Here is a 20545-nt window from a genome sequence, read left to right as displayed (position 1 = left end):
TCCAAAAGCCTGGGAGTGCCAGCGCTGGCTGCTTTTTGCTATGAAAAGCTGTCTCTGCAGCATCTGGCCCGCTGAGCTCCTATGACAGGGCCACAGTGACCTGACTGTATTAATCAGATGTTGGGTACCTGGAGTCTTGGATAGTAATATTTTATTTTGAATCTGAAGAAATAATGCTTTTAGTCCCCATAACTACATTTCGCTTCAGCAATGAGACTCCTTCAGACCTCAGTTTTCAATCCCCTCTGAAACATTTTTTAAAATTTTTTGTTGTTGTTGTTCTCAGGGTCTGTAGGCAGTAGCCATTTTTCTAAGGAGGAATGGGATATGTAAAGGAGAAAAGTTGGACTTGCTATGTAAAGAAGGCCCAACTTGTTCATCTTGCATCTTCTAACTAAAAGCCACCACATTTTCACTTCATATTTTTTCTGGACTATTACTCAAAGATCTGATAATAATTTTCTTAGCCCTCAGTTGGAGGGAAATTGTGTTCATCTTCTTTTGAAGGAGAGCTTTTTCTCCTAAAAGGGTCATATTCTCTCCTGGCCTAGGTCTTTTTGATTTTGATGAAATAATGAAGTAGAAAATGTGGCCTTTGGTTTTTGCACATATTTAACAAATGGTGTGCCCTCAGCAGGCCCAGACTGCTGGCTGTAGCGGTTTAAATAGCTCTGGTGCCACCAGGTCTCTTGTCCCACGAAGGCTTTTTCACCTGAAGCAGAGAGCTTGGAGGGTGACGACATTTCATATATCCCAGAGCCAGCGCTGGCAGCCTCTGCTCTCCGTCAGTGGCTGCTCTCCCCGCTGCGTCCCCTCCCGTGTGCTGGGGCGATGCTGGTGCGACTGCACAGCAGAGGGGATAAGGAACCTCTCTGCACCGCAAATAGCCATGCAGGTCACAGAGGAATTTTTATTCGGGATTTGTTTCCCCTGCCTGGATTGCTGGGGGACAGACTGACGTTTGTGCCAGCACCACCGCGGGGATGAAGGAGAGGAGAGAAACAAGCTGTCACTTTAGCATCACCGACACACAAAAAAATATTCATCAAAATGAAGCTTGGCACTGTCTATACGGTTAAAGGGAAGCATGTGGCCAAGTATTTGCAGAATCTGGCTTTTCTTTATACAGTAACAAAATATTGTGCAGGGTTTGTTTTTTTTTTTTCTTTACCAGTCACCTTCTATGAAAAACTCCATCTGCTAAACACCACCTACTGCGGTTTATAGCTCTGCAAAGTAAACTTGTGCATGGGCTTTGTGAAACAAAATGCCTACTCGGTGTTGGAGCTGTCTGAAATGAAGCTTACAGCAAATGGACACTAATGTTAAAAACCCACTGTTGAGGAAACTGGATGATGAGTTTCTTAATGGCATATTGAACACTCAGAGCTGCTCAACAGGAAAAAAGTTAGACAATTAAGGCTTTTATGACAATATCTTCCCTTTAATTGTGGCCTGCTTAATTGGGTAATCCAATTAATCAGAAAATCCTAGAGAACCGAGTTAAACCTAATGACACTTAATGACATTGGTGGTAGCGTAATGAAGATGGTAATTACACAGAAGTTGGCTGCCTGTGGATGCCTCGCTCATGCTTGTGGTCTCCATCTTTCAATCTGAAGCTGATTCTGCCTGTTCCTCTGAAAACTGTTTCACATCCTTCTATAGCACACACATATATATGTGTGTGTATATATATACACACACCCCAGTATATACTGGATCAGTATCACTGACTCTTTCAGATTTGTGGCTTGCAGCTTCCACCGCAGCAATTTGGGGGTACGGGAGACTGCCCCGCTCCTGGCCCTGAGGCTGCTCTGCTCAACTCCCTTGGCTCACCCAGTAGGATGGGCTCGACAGGGCTCCCCCTTAGCGCTCCTGCTCAGAAAGGCAGCTGGTCTACATTGGGGTCGCAGGCTGGGGGGGACAGAAGGCAGGCAGCCGGCTCTGCCCTCCGGGAGGCGGCGAAGCACGGGGAGGCGGGCGCCTTGCCTTAGGGAGCCCCCAGTCCTCCCGTGCTCCTCCGGGAGCTGGCACTGGAGAGCACAGAAGCCGGGAACCCCCCGCCGGGCTACCCCTCGGGCAGCTCCAGCTGCTTGCCAGACCCCCGCCGCTGCCCCCCAGCCCGGCGGGGCCGTCGCCAGCACCGACTCATCGCGCCCCCGCAGAAACGCGCCCCGAGCCGCGACCCGCCCCGCCCCCGGCGGCACGCCCCGCCTCCTCGGCGGCACGCCCCGCCTCCCTGTCCGGCTCCGCCCCCTCCGCGGCGGGGGCGTGGCCCTCGGCGTCCCCGCCCCCCGCAGGCGGCCGGTGCGGCGCGGGGGGTGCGACTCGGCTCGGCTCGGCTCGGCGCGGCGCCGTGCGGGCGGGCGGCCGCGGCCATGGTGGAGCGCGCAGACGAGGCGCCGCTGCTCTTCTGGGCCGAGGGCCCCGCCGTGTCGGCGCCGCCGCCCGCGGCCGAGGCGGGCAGCGGCGGCGGGCGGCGGCTCGGCGGCGGCTGGAGCGCGGCTCCGTGGGGCGGCGCGGGGCCGGCGGAGGCGGCGGGGCCGCCGCGGGCGGAGGCGGAGGAGGACCAGATCGTGGCCGTCTTCGTGGTCACCTTCGACCCCCGCACGGGTGAGGGGCGCCGGGGGCGGGCGGGCCGGGGTGCGGGGGGCCGGGCCGGGGCCTGCGGGGGCCGGGCCTGGGGCTCACGGTTGCCGCTGGCGTAAGATGGATGCGGGTCGGGGCCGGGCTGCGGGTCCCGCGGCTCGCATCCCTCCTGCCGCGGGGACCGCTCCCCGCGCCGCGTTTGAGGGCAGTGTCGCCGGACGCCAGTGGAGAGCGGCCTGCGGGAGCCGGGCCGCCCTCTGCCCCCACGGGAGACCGCTCCTTCACGGCACGGCTGCCGGTCCCCCGTGCCCCGGCCGGCCTCCCGAGGAACGCCGTGCGCCAGGGGACCGCGGGGGTTTGCCGAAAACGGAGTATAAGGGGGCTAGATCTCCATCCCGCCGAGAACTTCTGGCGGGAGGAAGGCGCCGCTCCTGGTGCCGCTCCGAGGAGAGCCGGTGACCCGGGCAGGGACGGGCGTAGCGCTACTCCGTAGCGGGACACGGGACAGGGATTCTGGGGACGGCGCTGGGGCACCCCCTGCGCCCCGAACAGCGTCCAGGCCTCGGGCCGAGCCTCTGCCTGGTGCTGCGTGTGGGGCACCAACCTGTTAGCAGCATCTCGAGAGCATCCTTCTGTCTCCATGGTGTGGCGCAGACCTGCCTGCAGCTATCGGCGATGGATGGCGGTTATGGCAGGGGTAAATCTGGCAGGCACGCAGGGCATGATCCCCAGCAGCAGCAGCAGCTCGGCTACGTATGTCTTGGTGACCTGTGTGTTTAGAAGCTGGCCTCTGGTGGGATCTCTGGGACTCTTAGTGCTTTGGAGTGCTGTGATCCAGGAGGGCAGAGGAGAGGGGCAAGGGAATGTATTTTCCACCTTTCACTGCCATATCCATCTCCCTCGGCACTGTCGGACTTTGGTGTTGTATCACTTCTTTTACTGACAGAGGTTACTCATTTCAAGTCTGCAAATCAGCATTTCAGAAAACATGTTAACTTTGTTTTGTTAGTCTTGCTGCTGTAGCAGTATCCATGAAACAGAATGTTATGACACAGATAGAAAGTTAGCACCCGCCTCGCATCTGTTAAGGCAGGTACTGCGCTTAGGGGTCTGATATCCCGAGACAGGTCGTCGGGTCTTTTGCCTGCCTGGTGCCAACCTGGGGTGCAAAAGCAAGAGTGAAAGTCTTGGTACGATCAGAAAGTTTAGGAAGTCGCTTGGGAGATGCAGGAGCCCATTTGCATCCAGATCTGGGAGCGAGCTCCTCTTCCCTCTGTAGACGGACACTTTCTTAGCAAATGCCTAGCAAAAGTGCTAGAGACAGGAAAGAGCTCTGTAAAGCGTGGTGGGTTCTTCAGTGGAAGGGGGAGGTAACTGACATCATGCTCACAAGAGGGCCCCGATAGTGAAGACTGAATCCCGGTCTTGAACTGAAAATCCCAAGGAAGTAGTGAAGAGAACGGAGCCCCAAGTGTGATGTGCTGTCAGAAATGCACACTGCCAAGCAGCATGGCCACTATGTCCTGAAACACCAAAGGACTTTCGAGAAGTTTCCCATTTCATACTGCACCAGAGAGAGGTGTCTTCAGTCTAGAGGTCAGAGGCTCTTGACTCATCAAAATCCAAAACGAGATTGGATGTCATCTTTCCAACAGGAGATGGAAAGGGGAGGTGTTTCTCATAAGTATCCAAAACATGGAAGAGTCCGGATGACTAAAGCAACGGCAGGTTGTCTTTCAATCTGAGAGCATATGCCTTCTATGAAATGGTGAGATTTTCTTGGTTGGCAGAAAGCTGAGCTTTCTCAGGAGTTTGTCTGAACCAGCTGTTGCTTTGAATGAAGTCCAGGGAAAGTTGGGAAACAGCTCTTCTCACATCTGATGTGCAGTTAATGCTGGGTGTCATTAGCCTTGGAGTATTCTATGAAGTCCAGGAAGATTCAGCCTCCCACTGCTACTCAGCACTGATGCTGAATGAAAGGAGCACGACAGGACTGTGAGGAACACATCAACAAATGTCAGCTGCACAGGTGGAGGGCAAAGTGCCCTATGGATGATGTGGACTCGGAAAAAAGATCTTGAAGCTGCAGTGGTGTGAACTTGCTAGGGTCGGAAAGAGGGTATGAGAATTCCTGGGTCAACCACATCAGATGGCGTGAAGGACTTCTGTAATGTTCATAAGGGTATCTGGTCCTCGTGTGTGACTTAAAGGAGATCACCCCCTCAGTGTCTGAGCTGGAAACCTGCTTGATCCTGCCCAGGAAAAGCACAGCAGACCTCCTTTGGTAGCCTGCTCAGGCACGTGAAAAGCAGAATTTCTGGTGGTGGCTGGGAGGGTAGTTATGCCAGGTAATGTCTACTCAAATACAGGCGAGCAGTTGGGTGAGAGATGTTTTACTGTAGAAGGATGAAGTGGTTACTATGCTAATGAAGAACGTAACAGCTTTCCTCCTAAATTTAGAAGGGCTTGAAGCAGACAAGCTCAGTGTATCTAGCAGTTGCATGTAATGAGTTCACGAAGGTAGGTTATGGGGTTGCCAGGCCACTGTTACGGTTCCGGTGTCTCTGGGACTCTGTCGATGCTCGTGTGAGTGGCTGAACATAAGAGCCAGAGGCAGCTTCTAAATCAGTGGTGCTCTCCCCACCTCCAGCATGGTGAACCTTGTGGCACTTGAGAAGGAGCTCTTCTCACCGCTATTACAAAGATGGCTCTTGCACTAATACAGAAAGTGAACTGTAAATTACGTGCAGAATGGTGGCAGCCCGGGAGCCAACCGTGCCATCTTCTCGTTGCTCCCTGCCCTTTGGCAGTCCCCTCCTTCAGCTGGGAATGTTTTGACACTTCAAAAAATGTGAGCATGGGGTCCATGCACACACTGCCCCTTAAAAAGCACAGTCACAAGGGGCTTTAACGAGGCTGCTGAATTTCCTAGTGCGGGTGGTCCCTTGGGCAGGTAGTTACAGAAGACCCAAGACTCTCTTGGGCAGCAGTGGGGATACATCTGGTAGGTGTGACCTACTTGGCATTAGGCTTGAGCACATGTGCTTTCCGAGACTCATTACTTGTTTGGGTAAAGCAAGTGAAAAAAATAGAACAATAAATTTTGCTTTGGGAGGGAGATAAAGAAGGATGAAGCAAAGTCCACGGCCACGTCAACTCTGTCAGATCAGAATAGTCGAGAAGAGGCTGAACCTTCTTAGCCCTTTTTCTGTGATGAAGATGATGATAGTCAACCTTGCGGAGGTCCCACACAGCCTGTTGGCTTTAAGGGTGATGTGAGTAATGGAGGGAGGCAAGGAGGGAAGAGAGGGAAGTAATCTGTTTTGCACCAGTGAAGATGCAAATATCCTGGTTTTCTGTCCCGCGTTTCTTCCATGCAGGAAATGGAGCCAGTATGACGGCTAGGTCACACTTTGTGCTTCTCATGTCCAGGCACAACATGGTAGCCTTGCACAGCTGGGGACCCTAAAGATCTTGGGAAACATCTAATGGTGAGGAGGGCCAGGTGATGACCACCAAATGCTAGTGCCATCATCATTTCCGTAAGGATGTGAAAATCCAGGGGAGAGAAAATACAAGAGAAAGAGGAAGAACATCCTTAACTTCGCACACCAGAAACTGAGAGTGCTGGTTCTGACCTGGCCTGGAGCTGGGACATAGCTCCCAAGAGATCTCCAGATCTACAGATTTGACTCTCAGCAAAACTACTCGCCCGCTCTCTAATGCTGGGTGACTCTCACTTGGAAAATTCCTGTGCACGTGAGAGCTGCTTTCTGCACGGGGAAGGGCAGTGCTTCCTGTTTTTCTACAACATTGCTCCTTCCTCCCTCCTCTGGTTTCTCAGGCAGGCTGGCAGTCACTATTGCGTCTGGGTAAAGTCTCTCCTTTGTTTGCTCTACTGTTTCACCAGACTGACTTTCTTAAATTTTTTTTTTATCTCTGCGTTTGTTCTCTGACTGCCACGTCGCCTGTACATTCATAGGGCAAGGTGGTGTGAGGAGCTGCCAGGAGCGCAGGTGTGGGTTGCTTGTGACAGATCCCAGGAAAAAAAAAATAGCTGTGTGATACGCAAGTTGGTTTTGTGGTTACACGTAGGGTAAGGATCTGTTTCAAGGCATCTTTTCCTTACTTACTGCTGCAGAACAGACATTGTTTGGGCCATGTCCGCTTCAACACCTCTGTAGTGGATATTATACCTGACGGTAGTGTTTGTGACTAAATTGAACAAGAAGTCAAACGTTTCCTTTGCTCGATGGTGTTCTTGCGTATTGATCTTTTAATCTATAGGTAATGACCAATAAGGTCATTATATAGGTAATGACCAATAAGTGATTCTCTGCGATGCAAGACTTAAAAGCGGATCCATCCTTAACCACAATTTTGTGGTTAAGAGGCAACAGTCTTAAGAGTTGACATCCTCACTCTTTAAAGGAAGGGTCTTGTGCCTTTAAAAAGAAAGCCAAACACACACAGAAAACACCAAACAACAAAAGCCAACATCTATATATAATATGCAAAACCTACAGGGGACCGCGCAGGCTGACATGATGTCACTGGCTTTCTCTGCCAGCCTTTCACAGGCCCCAAAGGCGAAGACGCTTTACAGCAGAGCTCTGTGGTTTCACGTGTGATTGCACAGAGCTGTGCTCGGGGTCGCGAGGCTGCTGCCACTCCCCAGCCAGCCCGGCTCTGCAGGAGAGGTCTGCTTATGGACTAGAAGTGGTTAGTTGGATGCAAAACCTCTCCTGTTGCCATGCTTAACGCTGTTGGTTTTTTGAAGTCCTTGCCAGGCAGGGTTGGGGGAGGTCTGCTGAATACAGTATCTATGTGAGAAGAAAAATAGCCTATTTAAATGTCAGTAGCTAAGCCCAATTCCTGTGCGAGAGTGCATGCATATGCTTGTGCAGTATGAGTAATGACACAACAGACAGGCTTCAGAAATGAGGCCTCATATTTAAATATCTCTAAAAGTCTCAGCTGCGTGCAAGGCCCTTCCAAATGTACACTGTCCGTGCAAGCACAGCTGGGATGCTTACCCCAAAGGGCGGTGGAAGGACCGTACCAGTAGAAAGCATCTTCACGGTGCATCTGCCATTGCATTGTACTGAAGAATGTTTGTTTGCTTTGTTGTTAAAATGAAGTTGCATTACTTCAAATGCTGTTGCTATGGGCAGGCTGACCAAGAACGGGAACTCAATGGGCAAACCTGGAGCACGTCTCGGTGCAGACGGAGTGTCCAGATGAGTGGGTTAGGCTCTGAAGTGCTGGCATGGGAAAGCCTGAGAAGTCACCCTTTCTGTCCATGGTAAACTTGCCAGCGGCAGGGCAGGACTTCATCAGCTTTAGGGACTTTTTATGACTTCTCTGATATAATTTGTTCCAGGATCAGGCTCCTCAGGTGGCCTTTTCCACTGAACAACTGCATGCTTTCTGGCTGGGTTGGCAGGTGACAGATGTTTGCTAATCTTGATCTAGCTTGTAATTTATGTGCTTTTTAGTTTGGTTATTCTAGCATGCACAAACATGTTGCAGTACTTGGATCACCTCAGCCTCCATATAAAGCTTCAAGCTAACTCCTCCTATCTTAAACTAAACATGAGAGATTCCAGGGAGAAGTAGTGATGACTGGGATGCTGGCTCAGGGGTTCCTGTTTGACCAGCCCTGCCAAGTGTAGTCAAAAGAGGATATTGATGGTGGTAGGAGCTATCATGGAAACTCATCCTAAAGAGCAGCAGTCTATACTTTGGGTTCTTTCTATATCGGATACTCACGCAGACAGCCTGAATGGAACAGCGTTAATACCATAACTCATCTACTGTCAGGTAAAACCGTAGCTGCTCTGTGATTAAGCATATAAAGGACAAATCCACAAAATAGCACTAGCTTCAGAAACGGCTCCAGAAGTTTTGCAATATCTGGGTGTTGTGCTGCAACAAGTAACGTTTGCAAGAGATGCGTGGAGTATAGTATGTCAGCTACTGTCTGTGACGATTTAGGAGTTCAGGAGTTGCGTTAGTGCATGGTTACTGGCATCCCAGTGATGTAAAAGCAACAACTTGCTGTTGCTGGTGTTTGCCCTTTAGAAGTGAGTACGGTGTTCAAGTTTGCCCAAATAAATTTGCTTCTCTGCAGGCAACATGGTGGAGTGGTGTTTACCCCAAGATATTGATTTGGAAGGCGTGGAATTCAAATCCATGGCAAGTGGGTCCCACAAAATCCAGTCAGATTTCATGTGAGTATGTCTGAGCTATATTACTTCTTCTTTCTCTTAGCTGCACACCTACACCACCATCCCTTAATTCAGAACATAGAAGAAAAATACCATCTATGAAGTTAAGTTCCTGCATAAACGTGCTGCTAAACTGTATCTAGCTGAGCCAAAGATACTCTTCAGATACTCTCAACACCGTATCAAGTACCAGCTAGCTGTGTGGGATCTGCTGTACGACAGCTTTGGCTGTGGAAGCCACCTGGTGAATGGGGCAGGCCAGCTTCTCAGTAGTGTGCAAATTTTAATGCATATTGGGCAAATCATAGTGCACTGCCACTATTGGGACTGTCAGCAGAGGCCTAAGGTGAAGGGGAAAGAATGGCAGAACTGAAATGGGAACGATTTTGCAGGAAGTGGACTTCGAAAAAGGTTCTTAATCCTGCCAGTGCTTTTGGATCCTTTAAATGTTGTGATAAACAGTCCTTGCTCACTTTCTTTGCTAGCTCCTTCCTTCAATGGAAAGACATAAGCTAGGAATTTTCTCCATTCCCATCCTTTTACTAACCCAGTGTTGCAATGCAGCAATGTTTTGCAATGAGTTGCAGTGTCACAATTCCTTTTGGTCAGGAATAACAGTTACTTTCTCAAAGGCATGTGAATTTACCCTGGCACTCAGCTAGAGTATGCTTCAATGTGTTGGCACCCAAAATACGACTAGGTAGCTACACTATACTCACATCTTCATGCACTGCAGGCTCTTCTTCCTTGGAAGAAGGGCACTGCGTTGACTGGGTCCTGCATCTTCTGTTGGTCTTCCTTCCAAGTTCTTTCCTTACTTGCGTTCCTTACCAGCCTGTGACATGGCTGGTAGGGGCTTTAGTGGGAACTCCTGGGAACTCCTGCCTAAAATGTCCTGCCTTGTTCCTGAGAAGGCTAGGACACCCGAGGCCTGCCCTCAGCCCTTCAGATAGCAGGGTGGGATTTTGGGGGGTTCCTTAGAGAAGGAACTGCATTCCCAAATCAGTATTTTTAGTGGTCAGTTATGTTTCTTTCTTCCCCTTCCCTCTTTTTAACACTAATCCTTCTGTCAAACGTTTGTCCCCAGTTATTTCCGGAAAGGGCTCTGTTTTGGCCTGGCCTGCTTTGCCAACATGCCTGTGGAGAGTGAGTTAGAGCGTGGTGCCCGCATGAAGTCCGTGGGGATTCTCTCCCCTTCCTACACCCTGCTGTATAGGTACATGCACTTTCTGGAGAACCAGGTCAGGTAAGTTCCCTTGGGAATGGGACTGGCCACTCCTTGCCTGGGAGAGGTAACGTTGCCTCAATGGAGAGCGGTTTTAGGCGTGAGGGAGAATTTGGCTACAATGCTGAGCTATGATTTCCTTGAATGACTACTTCTCCAGAAAGAGTTACAAGTTCACAACAGGAAGGAAACAAGGAACTGATTAGCAGCAGTCTGTTCATTGCCAACAGGCTAGTCAGATGCTATCCAAACCCTCCTTATTTTGTGGGGACAAAAGTGTCAAGGGAAGAGTCGAGAGGACAAGAAGTTCCCCTTTTCTCCATCTGAAAACCACTTTACTAAGGGCTCACAAAAGGCTTCTAAACCTACGATGGTAATCCTGGCTAGGTGTGGGCTTCAGCTGTGTTGAGTGGACCTGGCAGGGAAAATGGTGATGGTAGAAGGGAAAGCTGTTCCTACCTGAGCATATTTAAGACAGGATCAGTCCTATGCGTACATCAGCTCGCTGTCTGCTTCAGTCCTGCCCATGTTCTCTGGCTGCACTGAAAGCTGGTGTTACTCCTGACGCTTCAGCTGCCCTCCTGGATAAGTCTGTGCAACTGAGGCACCCAGGGCTCCTTTGCTAGCTGGCAAAGCAGATGCTGGCTGTGGGCAAGGCACTAAATAAGTCTGGAGACACTACAGATCTCCCATTTTTTCCTTTCTTTTCCAGACACCAGCTGGAGATGCCAGGGCACTACTCCCATCTAGAGGCATTCTATGATGACAAGAAAGGAGTTCTCCCTGATAGCAAGGGCACCCCCACCTCTCAGCAACCTGTCCACTGGCTGCCGTCCATCCACAGATACATGTACCCAGAGATGAAGGTGAGACAGGTGCTCTGAGGCTTGCAGGAATGTGCAGTGTGCTGCTGCTCCTCGCTGGTGTCTCATACTTCTTTACATAAGCAGTCACTCCAGCACTTTGTAGGCTGCTTTAGGTAGGATTTTGTTACTTGGGCTGTTACAAGCTGCAGTTCTCTGTCACTGCTGTGTGCTGGTCTTGCTCCCACATTTAGACTTAGCATCTGTGCATGTGTCCCTGTGTCACCTCTGAGCTGTTTTCTTCCCTTTCCTTCCACCTGCAGATCACACACCCTGCTGGCTGTATGTCTCAGTTCATCAAATTCTTCGGTGAGCAGATCCTTGTCCTCTGGAAGTTTGCCCTGCTGCGCAAGCGCATACTGATATTTTCACCGCCCCCAGTTGGAGTTGTCTGCTATAGAGGTATGTTTCCAGGGACACCGCAGAGCTCTGATCTAGTAGGCTGAAGCACTGCAGGAATGCCTGTGGGTACTGAGGAGACAGACATCATGCAGGTCTTCAAAATCCATTGCAACCATTCCTTGTGAAGACACCATTCAGCCTGCATTTACCCATTTCCTACAAAGCGCTTTTCTTCAGGCCTTTTGGGTAAGGATGTACCTGGCACTGTCAAATACAGTTCCTGTCAACACAGGAAAATAAGAGTGCTGAATGAATTTGTGGAATCTAGAACATGGGATTCCTATGGGAGAACTGATTATTTCCTGTCCAAAACAGGATGTCCTCACTTGAGAAGTTCTGGTGTTCAGGGGCATTTCAAAGCTCTAACCATTGTTTTCATAGAAGCCTGTGGGAGAACTGGGTAAGCGGGGCTCAGAATGCCCTTGAGGGAATACTGAAAGTGTCTCAGGATGTACTTCTCTTGTCCGCAGTGTATTGCTGCTGTTGCCTTGCCAATGTTTCTCTGCCTGGTCTTGGAGGAACTGTCCCAGAGTCCAAGCCATTCTTCTATGTGAATGTGGCAGACATAGAAATGCTGGAGACAGAAGTATCATATGTGGCCTGTAAGTACGATGGATTAGGCGTGACGTTTTTAACTTCAGGCTGCAAAATGTCTTGAGACACCAGACTGCGGAATAAAATTTGATGAGAAATAGGATGTGCATGGAATGACTAACTACGAAAGAAGGAGAGAACAGTTGGTCTGCTGGGAAAGCAACATGCTGCTCTGAAAATCTTCTCTGATTTTGACAGGTACAACAGAAAAGATCTTTGAGGAGAAACGGGATCTCTATGATGTCTATGTGGACAACCAGAATGTGAAGACACATCATGAGCATCTGCAACCACTCCTGAAAATTAACAATGCTGACAAGGAGAAGTACCGACGGCTCAATGACCAGAGGTAATAATAGACATCTGGGTGGTCCTGGTCCTGATAGGAGAGCAGTGCAGTGTGGGATAAAGAGGACACCGCTCCTTTGTACTTTCCTTGTTGTCTTAGTATTTTCAAAGTTTCCCACTGCTTCAGCTCATCTCTTTGAGATTCTGGTTCCACTGTAGCTGACTGGTATGAGAGCCCCTGGGCGCTCTGCACACATACGATTACTCTGCCGGTGAGCTGATGGAGCGGATAGAAGGCAGGAAGAGAAGCAGAGGTGGTAACTCACCATTGGTTCACCACTGATCAGTAGTAGAACTGAAAACATAGCCTGATTTCTAGTCCAATGCCTTATAAAGACTACCCTGTTGCGTCAGACATCGGGGCAACGGTGTTAGTCTGATTGGTCTCCAAGAAATGGATGTGAAGTTTTTTGTTGTAATCCTTGTCTTCTCATAATGCTTTGAGGTTCACTGTAGGTATGCGCATTTAATCTCTCTCCCTTCTCTCAGGCAGATGTTAATGTATTCTCAAGAAGTGGGTGAAGATTGTAGCTCCTGTGAAGAGGACCTTTTCATCTTGTGAGTGGCTACCTCTAATACTTAGTTGGTCACTGTTAGGTTTAGGAAACCTCTCTCACTGATTTCATGTTGCGCTGGTTTGGCATATTATGAAACATCATGGTTAATGTAATTCCATAGTCAGCTCTCTCCCTCTAAGGATCCAAGAACCAAACTGGTTCTTCCTCTTCAGATCATCTTCCTTTCGAGTAGCCACATGCAGCCATATTAGTCTCCACTGGAGTCTCTTAAGTGCTGGGAGGGAGAAGGGAATTTTAAAAACACAATTAGAAATGCAAGAATCCCCTCCCATTTTTGAAAACATAAGCACCATAGGACTTTTCATGCCAGAACATTTGGCTCAGGAAAGGACAATGTCTGTGGGAAGCAGGCACTGTACCATGCTGAGGGAGGTACAGTGTGGAGATAAGACCTGCATGTGAAGGATTGGCCCATTGATGTGGCTAGCTTTGTACTTGGCAAACAGAGGAACCAGAACTGGGTGTAGAGTATGAGGTATGGAATTAGATGAAAACCACACCTCTACCACCTTCACTGCCTGCTGCTGTTGTTCACAGTCTGCAGCAGGTGAGAAGTAACAGGGTGAAACTGTGTGAAGGGCTGTCAGGGCAAAGCTCTGATTGTTGAGCTGCACAGATGTAGTCAGAGCTCTTTCTGAACAGCCTTGCATGTTCCTAGGAAAGTACTAGGTAAGAAGTAGCTCTCACTGCTGTGTTCTGTGCCAGTAATGGAGAATTTATTTATTCAGTGGCTTACTAGATGGATGACGACACTGTTTCCTCCTTTGCATTATGGGAGTTCTAGGTCTGATGTACCCACTTGGTTACCACAAAGTACACATTAGCTGATAACGCGGCTTGCTTCTGAAGAGTGAAATGCCTACCATAAATCAGCCAGACAGAAGCACCACTGTAAATGAAAAGTTACTGCTTTATCTTTGTTTATTCTGGGTCATCCGTAGGGTGGATGGAAAACTACTACAGCGTCACCCAAGAAGGTGGGATCTATGATTAAAGGGGGTTAAATGCAGTTCTGGGGCTCTGCTGCCTGTTTGGCAAATATGCTATCTTTTGGGGGGTCCAATGCCATCATCTTAGCTGACTTTATCCTATAGGTTTTTCATGGAGCAGAACAACCGCATATTTCAGACGCTGATGGAGGTGTCGGCCAGCCAGGACAAGACACTGACAGCTGACCACGCACGAGGCATGGGCCTGGATCCCCAAGGGGATCGAAGTTTCCTTATGGACCTGCTGGAAGTGTATGGCATTGATGTTATGCTAGTCATTGACAACCCCTGCTGCACTTAAACCAAGGGCAAGAGAGATGGGGAGCAAAGATCACTTTTTAAAGACTACCAGACACTGCTTAGGAGTATCACTGGAACTCACCACAGCCACTGGATGGATCTCATTTTATTTAATAACGTTATATGGAGAGTATTTATAATTTTAAAACAAAATGTGATTTTATTTTCTCCCTCTCAACTTCCCAATGACTACCTGCTCCAGGTTTTTTTTTTGGTTGGGTGGTTTTGTCTCTTTCTCTTTCATTTGTGGTGGTTTTGTTTTGCTTAGATAGGACCAGTGGCACCTTTGCATCGATCCTCACTGTTGCCGGTGATAGCTAGGTTTTGGCCTAGCCTGGATACCTGAGGGCTGAAGGCTTCAGGAAAGCACTTTGTCTGATGGGGACCAATGTGAAATGCTGTAGCTGAGCTCTCAAGACTTGACTGGAAAACCCTCCTATCATCCCCCTCTTCCACTTGGGGACTGAAGAGAGCTTCAGCACAGGCTGTTAGTGGCCCAGTCTCATAAAACATCTCCTGTTCTACCATGTTTACTGGTGGGGACAGTTAAACCAATGATAAAAAATAGGACTCCTTTAAACACCCCTCACCCAACTTTTAGCAGCTGAGTTGGAATAAAGCCACCCTTCCTCGTCAATGGCAGAAGCAAGTTTGGGATAAGGGGGTGCTACAGGATCTTATGACTTTGCTTACCAGAGTGGCATGGTTTCACTTCCAGCATTTGAGGTGGTATAAACTGGCAAAGACTACACCTACCTATCTCATAGCTGGAGAAGAGCACCATCTCTACTTAATCCCTCCTACCACTTCCTCTGGTTTTCAGTTGCATCACACCTGCTGCTTTGGTTTAAAATCTTCAAACCAGCAAGATGGTCTCCCATTTAACAGGGACCAACATCACTGAGCCAGCCATCTTGCAGTCACTATGTTCTCCAGCCTCAGCTCAGATGGTGCTGGGCCGGATTCGGTTGAATAAGTATGCTTTAACTAATGTCACTAGCCCTTCCTTTGTAGCGCGGTACTTGCCACTACTTTGCTTTAACATTGTCTGCTGATCTTCCTTTTGTCGAGCAGCCTTCAGCACTGCCTGCTGCTGACCTTGGCTTTCAGTGTGAGACAGAGAGCAGTATGTGACCTTTCAGCTGGACTGGCTTCACAGTTTGCAGGAGGTTCCCTTGGCCTTTGGTGTTCCTAACTGGCACAGCTGCTAGAAGCAATGTCTAACAGTGAGCCTTTTTTTTCCCTGGGCAGAGAAGCTGTAGAACCAGATCAAGAGTGTTTCTTATTCTTGTGCTGTGGAAAGAACAGGATTCAGTTTGTGCAGGACTAGTGGTTACCTCCAGGAAGGCTGTGCCGGTAAAGAGTAATCACTTCGCCATGTGAAATCCAAGAATGGTATTGTGGGTTCTAGGTGTGACATACTGCTTTGCTCAAAATCCTTCAGCCAGTAGCAGCATCAGCTTTAAGCTAACTGTTCTTCCTGAACTGTGGCTATAGCTAATTAGCTGCTGCTTCTACCATAACAGACTTCAGCACTCTTGGAGCCTTTCTGCAGTTTGTAGAAATGCAAACTGTAGCTGATGTATCCATTTATCCTAGCATTTTATAGGGTGAGACCGAGCCTGAACCACCAAACTCTCTTTTTAAAACAGGTGAAGCAAATGTTCTCCAAGTAGACCCTCTGCAGATTGTCTCCCTCTGGAGGGAAGGAGGCTGGCATGTCCTGTTTTTCCTTGAAGGCTATCATCTGCAGCAAAGGGGTAGTTTTGCTTGCTGTGGATTCAGAGGTTTTAATGAGGTGTGGGATCAGGGGCCGCACAAGGCTTATTGCACAATTCATTGGTATGAGCTTCAGCATATTATGTGCCTGTGATCTGCCTGTCTCTGAGCAGTCACTCCCCTGCCTGCTTTTTCAGGGCTTGGGATGTTTTTGTACATCAAAACAAAAAATTGAAAAAAAGAAAACATGCTGCTGCTTGTATTGCTAGTTGCTCACAACTGTAACGTAATCATCCTTAGAAGGTTGGGGAAGAAAAATGGAGAAAGAGGAAAAAACAACTGAATATAATTTAGTGGAAAGACCAGTCTCTTTTCCTTAAGAAAAGGCTCTGTTTTTAAATTGACACCTCTAGTATAAAAGTGACCCACAATCTCCATGCTTTTTTCTAACTTCCACTCTAGTTTTAACGTGCTGTCTGCAGTGAAGATCCCTGAGAAAGTATAGCTGGCACTGTATTGCTGGCACTTACTTAACTTCCTTCAGACATTAAAAAAAGGAACTGAAACTAGTCTCTAGCAATTCTTCCTCTCACTTTCTTGACGGTTTGCTACATAGTTTAGCTGTGGTCAGCTGTTAATGACTTTCTGTTCTCTTTGATGTCAGTAGTTCTTTTGCTGAACTAAATACAAGCAAACCTTTAATTTGTCATTGACATTTTACAGCCTCTGCAGTCAGAAGCTTTCTAACACCCTGCATGAGAGCACTATGTTCACAAGCTATCAGAACATCAGGTCTACTAGACAGCACTGCTAGAGCCCACCAAGCAGAACCTCCTGAAATTACTATTTGACATTTATTAAACCTCTGCTTTCCAGAAACTAGGTCTTCAGTTGCTACCAGTAGTGTGGGTGCAGAAGCATCAAAGCAAGCAGACTACTGTAAAAGTAGCATCCACGCTACATCCCAGCTGGATGGCTACAGCCTATTTTGCTCTTCCTTGTAATTTTGCTTCTCTACAGCCTCTCTTGGCAGGTGACTGCTACAAAAGACAGAACAAAAAGGCTTCTCTATCATAACCCTTCCTTGTTTGATTTGCTGCAGAAGAACTTTCCACCTGCAATCGCCTTTTCTAATAGACATTGCTTTTATTGTTGTCACGTGGAAAATCCTTGATAAATGAGTACATAATATAAACAAATGGCTACAGCTTGGGCCATGAGGGCTTGTTCAGTAAGGCTGTTTTTGTTTGGAACCAACTTCACTGAATCTTATCTTTCAGGGAGGTAACATAATTCAAGGTGAAACAGTTAAATGCATACATTTAAAATTCCCTCCTTGGCACTTAATAGTTGGGTTTTTTGAATGCTAGCAGCTGGGAGACAGTTATTTGGTGTATTTTGAATTAGAAGAGGGAGGAAAGTGTGGCATATAAGGTAGGATATTGCTGATTACTGCAAAAATCCTCTTCTCCATTTGAAGTACTTTGCCTTTACAGTGGTGCCTTTAATTTCTTTGGTGTGATGTCTCTGGTCAGTTGTTTGTGATCAGAGCCCAGGTTGAATGGTGGTTACAGTGACCATATATATATCCTGTGCCCTGGTAGACACAATCTGGTATGTTCCTCTCTAACACCCAAGTCATAGCACAGCCATTGCAGGTTCTCAGTTGGTACTTGCTTGAGTTTAAACAGGAGAGCAAGAGCTTCATAGTTGCATCTTAACTCAAGTTGCACTAGAAAGTGCATAATTAAGTAATGAATTATTATTACTTGTACTGTGTGGATTGGAGGGTAAAGCTTGGGAGAGAAATAAAAGCTAGGTTTTTAATCTGAACAAAGGATACCATGCCAGACATTTAAATCATGCAAAAGTCTTCCCACTGCAAGGTTAGGCCAAGCTGCACAGAGCCAAGTACAACTAAGAACTATAATGGATACTAGAAGAAAGGCATTTTACTGAATTAGAGTTCAGATTTTTCTTAGAGACGTGCTAATACCTTCTTTTCTAGCATATATGAAGTAGTTACTCCAATGTATGTTAGAGCTAATGGTCTTGCCTGTCACAGGAGATGAGCTCACCTATCCAGCATCCTTAAGGGCATAAGAAAGTTCCATCACTTTTCAAGGGAAAGTAGCTTAGTGTACAGTTTATTCTGTAAAGCAGTGCTACTAAAATACTTCTTCCATTTTAAGAACAGCCAAAGTTAATGGGCAAAAAGCTAGGAGTAGCTGTGGCCCTCTTGGTGACAGACTATGCAAGAGACAGGCATGCTTTGCTCTGGGAGGGGAAAGGCAAGAGCACTCTGTCCTAATGCAAAAGTCTAGGTACAAAGCATGCATACTAACCCAAATTCTCTCATCATAGCTATTACTTTTAAGTTAGTTGCTGTCTCCTTTCCGCCCCCCCCAAAGCTAGCGGTCTAGTGATTATGGGAGAATACAACACATCTGTCTTCTGCGAGGAACTGGAATGTACTGACTTAACAGAATGATATGTCTGTCTAAAACAGAGGGTACTAAATGCCTATGAACCGGGATTTCAGGTCCTGGTTAATGCAACATGCCATTCGAATGGGAACGTTTAATCATGGTTAAAATAAGAAATGGTCCCTTGGGCTGGTCCATCATTAGGTTGTTATCCTTCCTTTTCATTTATGTTACAGTATTTAAGCCCTTCTAAAATGGACTGTAAGTTGAAGCCAGGATAAGTGTTTTCATGAGTGGGACCTAGGATTCTAATCCAGCTTCCTGTCTTGGAGTTCATACAAAGAAAGTTGTCTTTCTGTCAGACAGAAACATGAGAACCAAGTCCTTTCCTCAACACTGTAGATAGCAGGTTCAGCCCCTGCTTATTTTATGTAATGGTTTCTTCACACCTCCCCTCTGAATGTTGCAATTCAGAGGTCTAGAACCACTCCATACTGGAAGACCTCTGAATTCTAGAGGAAGGGGAAAAATTACTTGAATGTTATTTATACAAGCTACTCAACTTATGCTGGTATGAATATTTAAATATCAGTCTGTGTCTCAGACGATCCTTGGTACTTTAACATCAGAGCAGCATTAACAATACCAATTCTGAAGGGAGCTCTTGGTTACCCTCAAGCAAGGAATCACATTGCAACGGGAGCTGTGCGTCTGATACTATGGAAGAGAATTAGTCATTTTCCCTGTAACATGGTACAGATGAACCAGAAGCTGGTTCTTGTCATCTCACCCCTTGCAGCAGGCTGGTTGTAGCTCTAACAGCTCTGATGTTGTTTGCATCTTGCAGATGTGTGGTTGCTCCCACAGGCCTGTGGCTGTGTAGAGAAACTGCTTACTAAAACGTGGGTATTTTTTTAATACAATTAAAGCTTACCTTTTTAAAATGGCTGCTGCCTTGTCTTTCCTGCCACTTGAGCAAAAGCATTGCTAATTTTATTACAGAAGCATCAGTTTGATGAAAAACTCAATTGCTGAGAACCGCCCCTGACTCTGAATGAGCCAGTGGCTGCAGAGCAACGTTCCGGGTGTCTCTGTGGCAAGCAAAAAGAGCAGAGCACAGCCAACATGTTCCTCGGAGAGTATCCCAGGGGTCCACAGGGCACTATTAATTGCTGCAGATCAGAAGAAAGACAGCACAACACAGGCCCTACCACCAGCATAACTATTAAAAAGAACTAGCAGGCTTCTACTCCCCTAGATCTTAGTCAAGAAAGGGATGAGTGCTTGCCCCAATAGCTTAGGTAATTAGTTTCTCCACACTATAGACAAGGGAAGGACAGCATTCAGTTTGGTTCCGGCATCACTCAGAAAACCAACCCTCCTTCCCCTTTCAAAGCATTTTTCCTTTAGCAAGTTTCCAGCAGAGGATGCTGTTGCACCAGCATGCAGTCTTTAACAAAGCTGCTGGAAGTCAATTCACTTATATCCTTATTTTGATTACAGCAAAGAATCAACAGATGAACTTAGACTATATCACAGCATAATATGGGGACTATGTACAAACAGTAATCACAGAAAAATAAGGATCAAATTTTTTTCTTCCAGTAAGTAAGGCAGAATCATGTGAACTTGTAAGTTATAATAAGAAGGGCAACAGATAACCTTGCCTAAGTCAGTAATATTTCCTTTCAGCAATTAAAGTGAAGCTATAAACAAAAGCTCAGAAAAGCAACAAAACTAATTACAGTACTGAGGCTCCAGGGAACGTAGCTTGCATAAGGAGTGATGAGCACTGTTTACATTAAAGAGAAGAGCAACCAGACAATGAATAAAAAAGTTATTTGGATGCCCTTATTTGTGTTATACTACTACAGGAATAAAAGGAATACTTACAAAGACTCATTTGGCTTGTTAAAGAGTCTTTCCACATGTACTTCATACAGCTTTGGGTCAATGATGACATTTTTCCAATTTGCTTCTGTATAACATACCTAAACTTGATCAGAGGAATATATTTCTACTATATTATTAACTGGAACTCTGTGCTGTTGAATCTGGCAAGATGAAAAAAAAAAAAATGTAAGTATCTTATCCGGATGCATATGGGGAATTTTTAAACTTCCTCTGAAGCTTTGTATCACTGATCTCCAAGTTATTTTGTGACAGAGTAGATAACCAACTGCCTGTTTTAATGTGGTGCTTCCAACATTTCATAGACCTCCTTCGCATTACTCCCCCGAAATAAACTTTTCCAAGATCCCAGGTTTTGCGAGATT

The 20545-nt window shown here is 47.2% G+C and overlaps 1 protein-coding gene across 1 annotated transcript; it reads left to right on the top strand.

Moving 5' to 3' along the window:
- The first annotated feature begins 2384 nt into the window (after positions 1-2384).
- DENND11 (DENN domain containing 11) lies at positions 2385-20531 on the top strand. Its single transcript, XM_076340277.1, has 9 exons — positions 2385-2619; positions 8729-8828; positions 9913-10071; positions 10763-10916; positions 11177-11315; positions 11786-11917; positions 12108-12258; positions 12747-12815; positions 13930-20531. The coding sequence occupies exons 1-9, from the start codon at positions 2385-2387 to the stop codon at positions 14123-14125; spliced, it is 1335 nt and encodes a 444-aa protein (XP_076196392.1). The 3' UTR covers positions 14126-20531.
- Positions 20532-20545: the final 14 nt, after the last annotated feature.

Source organism: Aptenodytes patagonicus, chromosome 1, assembly GCF_965638725.1.
Source record: "Aptenodytes patagonicus chromosome 1, bAptPat1.pri.cur, whole genome shotgun sequence".
In the NCBI taxonomy this organism is placed as follows: Eukaryota; Metazoa; Chordata; class Aves; order Sphenisciformes; family Spheniscidae; genus Aptenodytes; species Aptenodytes patagonicus.
The sequence above is the reverse complement of the archived record's forward strand: the minus strand, read 5'-3'. Positions and strand labels throughout refer to the sequence as shown.